At 35.6% G+C, this 14,551-nt stretch overlaps 1 protein-coding gene across 3 annotated transcripts in view; it reads right to left on the bottom strand.

The window, feature by feature from the left end:
* GABRA1 (gamma-aminobutyric acid type A receptor subunit alpha1) overlaps positions 1 to 13,320 on the bottom strand; it is a 59,790-nt gene extending 46,470 nt beyond the window's left edge. Inside the window, exons 1-3 of one of the 3 annotated variants that reach the window (XM_030841204.2) lie at positions 12,858 to 13,320; positions 10,453 to 10,541; positions 6,996 to 7,108 (exon numbers count right to left, since the gene is read on the bottom strand). In XM_030841204.2, coding sequence (XP_030697064.2) covers positions 6,996 to 7,108; positions 10,453 to 10,526 — 187 coding nt within the window. In that variant the 5' untranslated portion in view covers positions 10,527 to 10,541; positions 12,858 to 13,320. Of the gene's footprint in view, positions 1 to 6,995; positions 7,109 to 8,550; positions 8,569 to 10,452; positions 10,542 to 12,735 lie in introns of those variants that run through there. The other 2 variants (XM_030841205.2, XM_060296571.1) reach the window with 2 other exon arrangements.
* Positions 13,321 to 14,551: the final 1,231 nt, after the last annotated feature.

Here is a 14,551-nt window from a genome sequence, read left to right as displayed (position 1 = left end):
TGAAGGAATGTTACTTGCAGTTTAAGAAGACAGCTGATGTGTGAAGAGTGGATTTTAAGAGTGACTGTAATTTTAAAAATAATGGAAGAGGGAATCAATAGTGAAGAATTGTAGGTGGTGTTTCCTTAGGAATCCCTATTACAACAATTTATTTAATATGGCATTGGCCCTATTTTCACTGGAAATGCTGTCTATTGAGGAACTCAGAATAATATTCACTGGGCCCAGTTCTGTGTACTCATAACTTAATGAAGGACGTTTATGGCCTCCTTCAAGCTACTTTGCTTCTATTAATTCACAGAGGCAGTCACTATATGGAGAATGAATTGGCTAACATTAGTCATCATAATAAAGTATGTCTTAAAACCCCACTTTGAAATGGTCCTGTTTGGAAATTGAAAGTATCCTGAGCTCCCTACATAACCATCAATTTATACTCCTGGATTGGACAATGTTTCAGCTCCCTGCCAATCTGCCTGGGGCAACATTTTTGCTCCTTGTCCTTCACTTCCATTCCCTTAATTCTTTAGAATAGTTGGCAATTTTCCCCTCCCTGATAATGTAGAGCAACTTAATGTTGGTGATATTCAGCTACTAAACCTGGATATGGGGTAGAAAATCACATTTCGAGGTGTCTAACCAATACCTGGTCCTTTGTGTTTTCAGATTCCAAGAACTCAGATGATACAAGAATCTCCCAGGTAAAAAAAGGTAAAGTTTATTACAGGAGACATTTATTTCTTCTCGACTGAGAATTTGCCTCCTTCCCTCCTTACATCATGGCATTTTCTATTGGGAGAGAGCAAAGCTGTAGAGAAGAATGTGATTGCTGTGTTGGAGGAATAGGTTTCTTTTGGTCTGTAGAAGTCTTGATCAAAATTGCCTAACCTGCAGTAGCTTTGAGGTATCCTACTTTCTGTTCCTATTATTGAATTTTAATTATATGAGAATAATAATATAATATCATTATATATTATATATATTATGGAGGGATATGGCGTCCACTTAGGACTTGGTTTTAAGTTCTTCAAAATGGCAGAGTCCATAACTATTAACAATAAGATTCTTACTTCAAAAACACTACAAACACTATTTTTCAAATATGGGATTCTTACCTCAGAAACACTACAAACACTATTTTTCAAATAAAGAACTCAAGTTCAGGCTGCAAAAAAAAAGTCATATACAGAAAAAAAAATATGTATATTTTTTAATATTTCACATTGGTTCTAGAATCAAGATAGGAAATGAAAACTATATAAAAAGTCCAAAAGTAACTGCACAAAATATAAACTGCAGCTGTTTACTAATAATCTGGCCGTTATAACTTTAGCAAAATCCAAGTGGCTACATTTTATCTTAGGAAATGCTTGGCAAGATGATTTATATACAATAGGAAAAGATGGAAGCAGAAAGTTTCTAAATATGCTAGAACATTCCTCTGGGCATCTCAGTTGGATTCATTAGATGAGCTGGCTTCATGAGCTGACTGGATTTCTCAGCCAGTAAAAGTTAAAAGGTGTTCTCTGTTCATTTTAACAATTCCTCTTGGGTTTTTGGTAACTGCTTTTTCTCTAAAATTCAACTGACTTATAGAATGTCTAGATATAGTATTTCAGTGTAAATAGATTGCATTATGCCAAAGTCTGAGCATCTGTTCCACACCTTGCATTAAAAGCACCAGATACACCTATAGAAAATTCAAAAAGAATTCCAGAGTAGAATTTCAAAAGCTGATACGAAAAGCCATTATCTGGTAAAGAAAATGTAACAACAGCAATAAAAAAATATTGGATAAATCTAACCTTTTTAAATTTGGGGGGGGTATTGTCAGTAATTTAGAATTTTTTTATTTTATTGAAGGTGAACACATTGTGACACGGATATCTTGCCCTCTAAATTTTAGAAATTCTGGCTTTTTAATATAAATACAAAATGTGTGTTTTAAGTTAGGTGAACATGAATAAAATGGTTGCCTCTGATCTCAACATCACACAGGATACAAAAACATAATAAAAGATCACATGAATATCAGATATCATCTTGAGATAGAACAAAGTCTAGTCACCTAAAGTTTAGAGTTGCACAAAATTTCACAAGTTAATCTGATTTTTTTCTCCAGAACACTCTTAGTTTCCCACCTTTACTTATTTTGACCTAAAGAAACATAACCCAATATCCCAAGCTAATTCCCCAAGGAGCCCGTACCACCTTGCCAGTAGCACTCATATCCAACCCAGTCTCCTTGCCTTGTTGGAGATGCTTATATCTTAAAGCTAAGATCTCTGGCAATAATAGGGCTAAATGAAGTCTAAAAGGTCTCATACAGGCGTAAAAAATCAAAAATTGGGAAAATTAAGAAGATAAGGAGTAAGTCTGCTTTGAAGCATAGATTGTTTGTTAAATAGTATGTCGTGCTAAAATACCTTGAGGGAAAAATCCCAGCTACATTCCAGTCACAAATACTCACCTAACTGATAGCTTCAATTAAGTAAAATCTAAAACAAACAAAAAAATTCCCCCAAATTCTATAACACTTATAGGAAAAAGAAGAAAATCTTAACTAAATGTGTTAAGCATATAGTAGGAATAAAGCCCATTCTCTACCTCCATTCCTACCTACCTATTTACTTATTTACTTCTCCCCCCATCCATCTGGGTTTGTCACATGATGAGTACACACGTGTACTCTTTCAAAAGAAAGAGAGATGTAGCCTGTATATATGGTGTGGCAGAAAGGAAGGGAAAGCTATCACTGGAAGGGCATTCCTTCTTAAAAATCTGAAAACTTTCTTCAGAATGTAGTTTTGGATCTATGTTTCTGGATTGTTCTTACTCCCTCTCCCAGAGTGCAGGGAAAGCCAAAATGATGGTGGCTGAAATTTTACCCAGATAGGTGTAATTCAGGGGGAGCATCATTTAATTTTTTCGGACGTTGGAGAAAATTCAGGCTTCTTTCGTTTATTAGATTCAGAGTCAATAAGGAGAAACCTTGAGGAAATGAATTTTCTCAGAAGGTGATTGGTTTGGTCTTGATTTAAGGCAAAAAGAGGAATCTTGATTAACCAAGGAACACCTGAGCCTACCCATCCTCCTACCACACATGCCTTTTCCATTTTCTCTAAGTTGCTCTCCTTCGCCCTCTCCCACCCTCTCACTTTTCTCTGTTCTTTCTCCTTGTTTTCAGTGCCCTCTTTTGCTCTCCTTTCTTCTGTAACCTTTTCTTTCTTCTCTTGCCATTTTTTTTTTTCCTGGATTTTACCTTCTCCCCTCCCTCAACCATTTTATTCTTCTCTAGTGACGATGCTTTAGGCAAGAGCTTTTCAAAAACATTCTTCAGGCCCTGATTGCAAGGAAGAACCAGCCCTCCGCCTCTTGTCCTCAAAGAAAGAGATATTAAATGAGAATGAATCCAACAATCACTGACAGTTTCGATTTGTATTTTCTGACTACTGACTATTTCAATTCAAGTCTATTTAAAGCTTTCTTCATTAATTTTATACTTAAAATATGAACTTGGCAACATATTTTTCTCTTTACATCCTTGAATAGAGTATATTATTAGAATTCCACACAGTCTATCCTTTTTAGTTCTTTTATTTTATTTAAAAAGATACGTGTCTTCCAGGATATCTCTAGGTTGCCCTTTTCTTTCTACTTTCTCAGGATTGCTCTTGACCCTGAAAAGATAGCCTTTTGAAATAGTGTTACAAAATCTGCAACTGATTCCTATCATCTGGATGAACCGTGTTATATATCTGTTTTCTTAGTTATTGGATCCAGGGTGTACATCTCCAAAGAATAATGTTACACTTTTGGATTCTGTGTGTGTTTCTGAAAAACAGGTCATGATGAATCTGCATGTACAAGAGTTTCTTACATTAGTCTCAAGTCTTAGCTTATCACATTTCTGTATTTTCTCAAGACATTCAGAACAAAATATCCCTGCCTTCTGCACAATGTTGTTATTTTTATAAAACCAGACTTTTATCATAATAAAGAAGAGGGTGGGCTCCTATCTCTTGCGAGAGAAGATTATCCCAGCTGTGATCATGAACCTACTAAGAGGAAATTTTTACTGCCTTATAAGCTAATGATAATCTTTCAAGTATTGCCTCTACATAGTTTTTACATCTGAAAGCAAATGGATCATGTAAAAAAATCCATTTTTATAATGGCAAGAGAGCTACTGGAATGCATGTCATACTTAGCTTACCAGAAATCTATGATAAAGAAATAAAATTAAATAATTTTGCAGAAGTATATATATTAGATAATTTCAATTTATAGCATCCAAAAATCATGGTGTTAACATTTTTCTCTATTCTGTAGCTGATTATGTTTTATAAAATATCTAAAATCTGTGTTTAATATTTAAGATGTTTTCTGAAGACAGATAAAGATTCTCAAAATGTACTTAAACATGTTAAGATGTTTTCTAAAGACAGATAAACATTCTCAAAATGTATTTAAACGTGTTAATGATTCTGCAGATATATGTAGTAAACACATGCTATATATGTAATAAACACATGCCATGATATCCCTTAAGACTGAAAAAGCATGACCAAAAAAATGACAAAAATTTAGTTAGTATTAAAGTTTTTTCATAAATCTCAAATCCATCAGATTTAATTGCAGTATGCTCCAGGATGATAGATAAAATAGAAATAGAGGAAACTATTTGGGCTACTTTTTAATTTGTTTTCATGTCTATCATAATCTCAAAATCACTGTTTCCAGAAATCATAAATATCAGAAAAATCATCTTTAGCAAAAATTAAAGCATATCCATTCTTTTTGATTTTCCTGAGCCCTTGAATTCTCTATTACTGTAACATATTATATCCATTTCAATTAAAAAGAATATATCTTGTCTCTATTTAGCCAACTACTATTTCTTTTCTTTAAATATCTATTTTTGTTATTTTGAGGGGATTAAGTAGGTAATAAAGTAGATTCCACCAAAACTGCAGCCTGAATTAATGTAGTTGTTTCTGTTAATAAATCCACCATTATCTTGAGTCTTGAAAATTAGCTTTTTGACCCATTCTTAGTCTATATTATACATCCTCAAGGTCTGTGGCTCTCCAAGACTCAGGTATACATATGAGGAGTAGGTGAAATGCTTCCTGCTTATACTATACTTGATTAAAGAGTTATTACACATAATTAAATGTAAATGAGCAGTCATGGGCTTGTTATTTGTACTCCAAATAACAATACGACCAAACAGCTGATTATTAAAGAAGGAGTGTGTGTGTGTGTATGTGTAAAATTGTTTAACAAACTGAAAACTATGCACAGAACTTATAGAGGATACTCACATTCACAAGGTAAAGTATTAAATGGGATTTCCTAAACTAGAATGAAGATAAGATTTTCTAGATGTGTTATAAAATTTTGCTGATTTTCTAAGGAGATATCATGGAGAAGGAAGAATAAGAAGTAAAGAAATCAGATGCATGCCCATTAGTACTTTAAAAGTCTTCTTTTTAAAAGTTATTATCACTGTCCTGAATTTCTTCTTTTTGTACATTCCTCCCCCACCTGCAGTCTTTGTAATTTATTTCAAATTTTATGAACCAAGAACAATTTTCCTGAAACCACTCCAGAGGTTTAGATATACACGGACCTTATATTAATACATCACATACACATTTATGCACTCCATTTTGTGACCAATGCATTTTGTTCCTTAATATTTTTTCAAAGAACTTAGTAAAAGGAAACCAAGTGGAGTACAAACCTGGAGGAATTTGTATAGTGTGTCCTAGAACGAATGCTTGAGATTGATAGGAAAGGACACCTGGTAAGACCTTTGACATATATCCGAGTCATGTCTTCGATAAAGGAGTTTTCCTTAAACCTCTGAGACACTAATGACATTTGGCAGCCTCAAAACAGACCTATGATCCATATCTGTGTCATTACACTGCCCAGAGTATTAACAGGAGGACTAAATCCATGTTACCATTCTGTTTTAAAATCAAAAATTGAATTCTTAACCTTCTTATTCTTTGCATAACTTTGCTGTCTAGATGAAGAGGAGATGAATTTCTTAATATTGTCATTTCATTGTAATTTAAATATTGCTATTAAATAGTTTCAACAAATGCTCTGGAGAGAGTGCAGCATAAGTTATAGTTGGGAGTCATAGATTCTATCCTTGGTTTCCTATGTGACTTTGAACAATAATTTATTTCCTCGCTTCACTTGTTTTACTCTGAGATCAATATTTTGTTTTGGCTTCATTAGTCTTTGTTTAACTAAATAAGATAGGTTGATTATCTTACTCAAGGACTATTTAAATAAGTATGTAATGCCTTGCACTATTTACTCTTATTGTTATAAATACTGTATTATTAAGTGCTAACTTCTTCCTGAGTAGAAATTCATTAGTAAAACCAATGAACTGGTATACAAAAAAAAAAAAAAAAACCAAAACATTTTAACTATAGAAAATTAGGGTTTAAGTTTAAATTCACAGTCAAAACAAAACACACACTATCATCTATCTCATTCACCTTTTATCCTAGAGGTGGGGGTACTCTAACACAAAATAGTGGATCAATATGTAATATTCCCAAATAAATGTTTAGAGCAATAGATTCAGAGATACTCTACTTGAATTCAATGCAAACATAGCTATGCCTAATGAAACAGAGATGCAGTATTTGAGCTGGAAGAGATGATATTACCCTCCTTTTTCCCTTGTAAAATCAAATCATACATGGAAAAGATTGATTGTCAAGTAAATGTAACATTTATTTCATGACATTATGAGAAGTTTGAATCTGCCTTCTACTACGTACGGGTATGTGCATGGGATGACCGTGGAAAATTGAATTAATATTGAGCAATATACTAAAAATAGGATGTCATTACACTACGTGCTTCCATTCTTATTACTTTAACATGTAGAGGGAAGCAATAATTTAATAGTAAATGTTTAATATTGTTCTGTAAAATAAAAACACGATAATGCTACCCACCTCCCAATCCTGGTCTCAGGCGATTGTCATAACCATCTAGGAGTCGGTCCAAAATCCTAGTGAAGACAGTGGTGTTGTCTTTAAGTTCATCTTGTAATGAGGGTTGTCCATAGCTGAAAAAAATGTAAAGGGAGGCAATATCTAAATTATACATTTCTACTAAAACCTTTTTCCAAATAAAACCTTCCGCAATTTTCCAACTTCCTTTCTATTGAATCTTAATTTGAAAATTTCTTCTGGTAAAGTAAAAAGATGTCATAGTTTAATTCTTACCATTTTCTCATATTTGTTCTCATAGATGATATGCTCTTTATTCTAATATTTCTAACTATGGAAGGAAAATTACAGGAAATGAGTTGTGTCTTTACATTTATAATTCTCAGCATGTATACAATGTTGTAATGAATGTTTTCTCTGGGCAAGCAAGAACACTAATGCACTTTAGTAAAAAACCTAGATCTGGGAAACTTCTTCCCAAATTAAAAAAAAAATGTATTTCTGAGCTACCAAAATACGTAATAGCTTTGTTTTCATTTAATTTAACATGTAGCATAATCCTAAGATTTCACCTACCAACAACCGTCCCTTTATCCACTTCATATATATCTATGTTTTGTGTTTTTGTTGTTCTTTCTGGTATTTAGATGAGAAAAATAGATAAAACTTGTTTCTTAGTATAATTACATGTTCACATCAGTGTGTAATTTCCATTCTTCTTAAGGTTTATGAACCAATTTTTATAATTTGTCTATTCAAACCTCTAATTAATTGAATTTTGTCATTTCTGGTCTTAGAAGTAAAAGATAGCTTGGAAAAGATATGGTCCAGTATTCTTAATTTATGGTTTTACTAAACTAATGCAGGATTAGCGTTTTAGGAAAACACAGCCATTTGTAGAGTTTGAACTAGAATCCAGCTTTCTTTAACTTTTAGTCTAAAACTTTATTTTCATTCTTCTATATCAGAGTAATTGTTCCTATTTAAGTCTTTCTATGTGAAGGTCTAGTTTTTATCCCTTACCAGTCGTTACTAGTCTTTGAATTTTGACCACATAATGACTGCAGTTCACATATTATTTATTTATTACATCAATCACATTACTATCTATGCTCCTTGAATCATATTTTATGTAATGATTAGAATGACACCTCCAAAATCCTTTGAGAGAAGAGTATTCTATGTTAGGAGGGATCACACTTACTGATATATTTCAATGATAGCTCTGACCTTGAGCAAAAAGAAAAACAAAAAAAGAATATAGAGTGTGAACTAAAAAACGGACACAAACGTATCACTTTCAATTTAATATGCTTTTGGCATCTCTCTTGTGTGTTTATATTACTGATCAATCTAAGAAAAATAATAACATTTGAAACCAGGGTTCACTGATTTGACAGAAGCAAGAAATATAATCAAAGTGTCAATTCAAAAACAAACACTATTATTTGGGTAATAATGTTATACTGGCAAAATGCAAAACTTTTCTGATAAAATTTTAATTTAATAAGCTATTATAACTAAAAGTTATTCATGATATGAAATATATGAAATGTACCTCTATGAAACAGTTCTCCATTCTCCTAAATTCAACATTAATACTGTGCAGATTGAGGGTTTACTCTCCTTTGGCAGAATTAAAGATCTTACTAGTTTTTGAAATCAAATTTTCAACGAGCGCTGTGTCTTCCAGGATGTCTTGCTAGCAGATGACAGCAGTAAAGCAAAAATAGTTTTCTGAATACAATTATTTATAAAAACTCATTGTCACAAAACCTACTGCCATGCATGCATCTTTCAAGGATACTGGAAGGTCATCTTGATAAAGGTGGAAAAGAAATGCTAACACACTTTGAGTTGTGACGAGAGCCTGACCAAGTAGTCTAAGGAAGAATCACTAAAATAAGAAGGGAGAAAAAGATGAGATGGTGTGATATGACAGAGCAAATTAGATTGTTAATATGATTCCCAAAATATGGGGTGACCTACTACCTATACCTGCATTCTCTTTGTTTTCATAGCTTATGTCAAATTCAGGAAATGCTTTTTTCCCCCCTGGTTTTATTTTATAAATGTTGTACTCACCAGTTGTTTGCATTGGAGTACAAATGCCAAAAGAGACTTTTCCCTCCCTCCCAGAGAACCAGTTCTGCTCTGCCAATTGGAATGATAATCTTTCTTTTATGTGCTTTTCTTAATCAGGTTATGCTTCATTTTTAATTCTAATTTACTATGTAATTGTCAGACAATGACCCTAGGATAAAGATCAAGATTATTTATTTGCTATTAAATACTCATGCCAATGTAATGTTTCCTAAACTGAATATATAATTTGTAGAGAAATGTCAGTTACAGTATGTGATTTTGATTCCATATGAACCACTATATAATAAAACATTGTGCACTAACTCCATCTACAGGTCATTACAATAGCAACACTTCATACAATTTTTCGAGAGCGGTGAAGAACATTTAACTCCTCAGATTAAGAGTATCTGGCAATAATGCACTTTCTGTTCATCTGGCGGTCATTATTTATCATACACAATAACAAACAATAAAAATAGACAACTTCTCAATTTAAAAAATCCTCCTTAGTCCTTATCTTTCCAGTCTATTCCATCTCTCTGCCTTAACTCATAAGGGTTCACTTTTCATTACATTATGGAGAATCTTAGATTTTTGTAATATGTCTAAGACTTTCTTTGGGGCCACAGGAGTGGACTACACAAAAAAATATAAAAGCAGATAAAGGAGAATCTGAAATATTTGGTCATTTGTATCTTTGTTAGTATAATATGTCTATGCATTTGATGGGATCATTAGCAAATATTTTGAATATGGTTAATCATATGATTACATTTTTTTTCTCATAACTTGTCTCCACAGTAGTTAAATAGAGAAGTTCAGTTTTATCTAACGTTCTTAAATATGTGTGTAGTATATTCTACTTCTATTGGTTACATAAATAACAGTTTCAAAACATAATGCACATGCATTTATAAAAACTTATGACTTTCAAATTACAAATGTTATTCTAACCTTTCCACTTCCACATAGTTAGAAGTTACTCTATGATCTTTGCAACTGGTTAGAAATTTTCTTGTTGGAAAATCAACTCACATAGTATGCTGACATTAATTGGGGTAACTTTTTCTGTGAATTAGGAAACCACATGTTTTGTTCAGTTACAACTGAGCAGTGAAAAGTTCAATTTAAGAATTAAATGTTGAATTAATACGTTCCTTAACAGAAGCGTGTTAAGCGTATTCTAACCAACATGCAAATAAGTTGATTATTTTTTCATATTGTTCTTCTTTATTAGCTGGAATTTTATTGCAGTTAAGCTTTTTGAATTCCCTTAGTCATGAATTCATCCAAGGACAATTTTCTTCCCCCTGAAAGAATAAATGAAAAGTTACAGAAATTCTCATGCAGATTTAAAATAAAGGGTCCCCACCTTCTTCCAGTCAATGTGCTCAGAAGGAGGGTCCAGCCCCAAATGTAGTCAGAGAGACCCGGACTTTTCTTCATTGCGGGCTTGTGCAGCTGAAAAGTAGAACAAGTAGAGATCAATGTCTCTTGCAAGAAACATCAGGTTATAACCACTAGGGCTGACTGAGGCAGTTCAGATAAATGCTTTGAAGTCAGGAAATGACCTCACTGGGCTATGACACCTCACTGGAAGCAATGGAAACCTGGACCATCCATTCTCCACTTTCACTTGCATTTCTCCATTCAGAAATATCAGTGTCTAAATTTCTCCTGTAAAAGAATACAAGTTGAAATTCTCTCAGGTGACAATATTGCTTAACATAAAAACTGTGAGTTGTTTTCCCTCTAGGTTTTATATTTACAATGTAGTTTGCATTACTCTCTTCTTGTTATCATCTGAAAAATTTGACCTTTCTTATTTGAGTTCCCACAACTGAACTGTGCACTGACAATTTTCAGCTGGTGTCTACAACAGGGAGAGCATGTTTGGAGGCTGTGATGGGGTAGGTTCATATGCTTTGATGACTGAATTCATCTTTGGATTCTGGGTGCACCTTGATTTCAGAAGCAACTGCTATTTATCTTTTTTTTAAAAAAATAAAATCGTAGGAAACACTCAGTTGAATGCTGAAATCATGCTTGTAATTCTCTGCCTGTGATTGCCTCGTTAAATATGCTCGCTAATGCTTCTGTGAGGCTAAAGGACATACTTTATAGTCAAGCCATGTGCTGATCTCTCACATACAAACCACACTCACATAAATGCACACAAGCATGCCCTCACATGTCTTTTAAGCCCTCTCAGATTCTGCCAGGTTGCTGCTAGAAAATGTTTCATCTAAAACAGATGGAAGCTGGAGTGCTTTGCTTTGCATGAAAAAGGGAATCTTTTTTCCCTCTTAGGTAAAGTGCAATCAATCACCCTCTGTTGAATTTAGACTTGGTAGTGGGATGTTGGAGGAATGGAGGAGCATGGAAAGCTTAGAGGATTTTTAAAATTATAATCTATTTGTGTAATTCTTAAAAATCAGAGCACTACCTGGTGAATGAGCAGACATGGTAACACTATTTGAATGTGCTATAACTGATTCCAGTCATAATATGAGAAATGTTCAAGGTAAAATTTGTTAGCACTTCCCTGAATCTGTACTCCTTAGCAGGATCAGTGATTAATGGATTGCAAGTCTTTTAAAGCATATTTTCCATTAGGCACTCTATAGTTTAATATGGTATGCCTTTAAATACATCTACACAAATGCTTTCCGCACTCTCCAGGATCATTTATATCAGTAAAAACCATTCCAAACAGGCATGTAAGCAATGAAACATAATTAAAGTGTTTAGAGTGAAATGGTCTAGACCTAGAGGTAAGAACTGTGAGCTTCATAGTTTTTCCCTAATTTAGTGACTGCTTTTGACATAGATGAGTTGAATACGACAAGAAATATTGGGTAAATATCCTTATGTTAAAATATTGCACCTAAATTGCATAATTATAATTCACCCTTTTATTAACCTTCAACGTCCGTTATGAAGGAAAAACAACTTCTCGTACCCTTTTAATATTTGTTGGTCTTTATAAAAAAGGGTAATTCCCAAAGGGGTAAGTGAAACAAAACAAAACCCCAAAGCAAGAGAGCATAGCTTTTTGTCCTCCTCTGACATTTTGAAAAGAGAAAAACAAACCTATCATGGCACTTGAGTTGTTGAGTAAGAAAGTTTCTTGCAAATGCAAACCTAATAGTTTAAAAGAAACGCTAAGCTGTCTCCTTACCCCTTTCCACCTTCAACCTCGCCCCATCAAACACACACTCTGAACACCCATATCTATGCCACCCACAGCAAATGATAACTTGAGTTTTTCGTGTTCGGAATGAGAGAGACCCCTACACCAGACGGCATTACGGCAGCGTCCACTGGAAAGGAGAAAAGAAGCATTTTTGCAGCCAGAAAGAGAGAGTGCCTTCCCTACGATGGAACATTGAGATAGGTTTTCTATCCCAGCGTCTTAACTTTAGACGATGCACCCAACGCCCCTCCCCACCTCACCCCAGCTCCGTCTTGCAAAAAAACAAAAAAACCCAAAAAAGACCAAAACAACATGTCACCACCCACCCCGCGGAATACATTCAACTCTGCCTAAGAAAGAGGGAAAGAAAAGAAGAGAGACAGAGAAAATAATAATAATAATAATGCTCCTAGATCGCTGCGATTTTCACCCTGAAAGAAAAACATTCGTTCTTTCTACCTGCTGCGGGATCAGGCTCTTGTCCTGTTCCCTCCTTCTCTGTTTTCTATTGCATTCCTGTCACTCCAGCAAGGAAAAGGCACGTTCAAAGCTTGTGTGTAGCGGTCCGATGCCGCACTTACCTCGGGCCCCCTCTGGGCAGAGGATCGCTCAAGACCCGAGAAAAGTCTGCGAGAGAAAATCGTGGAGAGCTGGGAGCCAGCGCGAGTCCGCGAGTCCCGGCGCGCCGGCAGCGCAGGGGCGTCCTCGCTCTGCCGCTCACTCACTCGCTCTGAGCGGTCAGAGCCATCATGGACTCTGCGTGCTCCTTTGCTGAAGATTTCACACCCAAATTTGCTTCCCAGTATCCAATCTGCAGCTATACAACAAAAGATTTTTCTTTACCAAGACAGTAGTAATACGTCCCAGGGCAAACCGGATGTGAAATAGGCGGTGACTTCATGCCAGAGAGATTTTATTTTAGAAAGGAAGGTGGTACCAGCCTCTGGATCTGGAGACCAATCCGCCCATTTTTTATAGGCAGCACAATTTAACTTGCACCGCTCTGGCCCTAATCCCCTTCTCTCTAGCTGCAGACTCAAATCCTTCTACAATCTGCTGCAAGCTTTCCTTTTTTGGGGGGAGTAGACATGGGGGAGGGAAGAGTAGAAAGGGTTAGAGACATAGGGACGATACTCAGAATCTTTTCACACTTTCAGTTTATGAACCCTCTATTTTAAGGCGTGCCTATTAAAAATACAACTGATGAGTATAACTATTCCACCCTTGATCAAATATTTAACCACTGCATGCATATGAACGGACGCAAGCTATGAGACAGGGAGATGCAGGGTTCCACATGTGGAAAGCGCACTCTCCTGTCGCCTGTCTCCCTCACACACACTCCCACACACGTCTGAGTCCCTGTGTCTTGCAGAGTCACGAATGATGAGGGCTGGTGGGGAAGAGTTCTGGCCGGTGGGGAATTGGCCACCGGGTTGAGAGAGTCCTCCGCACTTTCACAGGTTGTGAGCGCTCTCCACCGGCCCTCAGTCTGCAGCTTAGAGGACAGCAAGAACACGCTCCGGAACCGGTTTTTCATCTTCGGAGGCAACTGTTTGTTTATGTCATGATGGAGAAAATACGGCCTCCTTTAAATATGAATTGTGCTGGGTTCCTAGCACGAGGAGTATTTAACTTTAAATAAATCGCCCAGATCATTTCTAGGTTTGAGAGTCATATCTGCATTTCCGGAATCATTCCCTTGCCTATAACTCCATCATTCTCGGGATTAGGAAAATGAGAGAGGGGGACGAGAGATTAACAGAAAGCCTTTTAGAAGTCAGGTCAAAACCCGCTTCTACTTTTTTTTTCCCTCTTTCCTCTTCTGTAACCCTCCCTGGTGGCTCTTCACCCACGAATAATTATACACTGAGGGAAGGAGGGTGTGTTTCTACATCAGTCTAACTAAATTTCCAAGGAATCAGGGACGACTGTAGTTCTCTCCTCAGATTTTGTGAATGGGTGTTTGTAGCAGAGAGGAGATGGGTGTTGTGTTCCTGGGATGCTTACTGAAATGACCTGAGGCTCTGGGAATTGTCCCTTTAGCACTTCCCCCTGGACTAGGTAGCAGGTGCTGAAAAGAAAAGGTGGGTGCCTCCGTGCAGTGCTTCTGGTGAATAAGGGCTGAACTTTGGTGAGCTCCCTAGTCATTTTCCGTGGATTTCTACCAGAGGAGACATTTCAGATAGGGTCAGATCTTGGCTAAGGGAAGAAAAAAATCCAAAATGGCCAGTCCATAACACTCATGCGTTTTTGATTCTGCAAGTGTTCATTG

The sequence above is a fragment of the Globicephala melas genome, chromosome 3 (genome assembly GCF_963455315.2).
Source record: "Globicephala melas chromosome 3, mGloMel1.2, whole genome shotgun sequence".
Taxonomy (NCBI): Eukaryota; Metazoa; Chordata; class Mammalia; order Artiodactyla; family Delphinidae; genus Globicephala; species Globicephala melas.
This window is presented reverse-complemented; position numbering and strand designations above follow the sequence as displayed.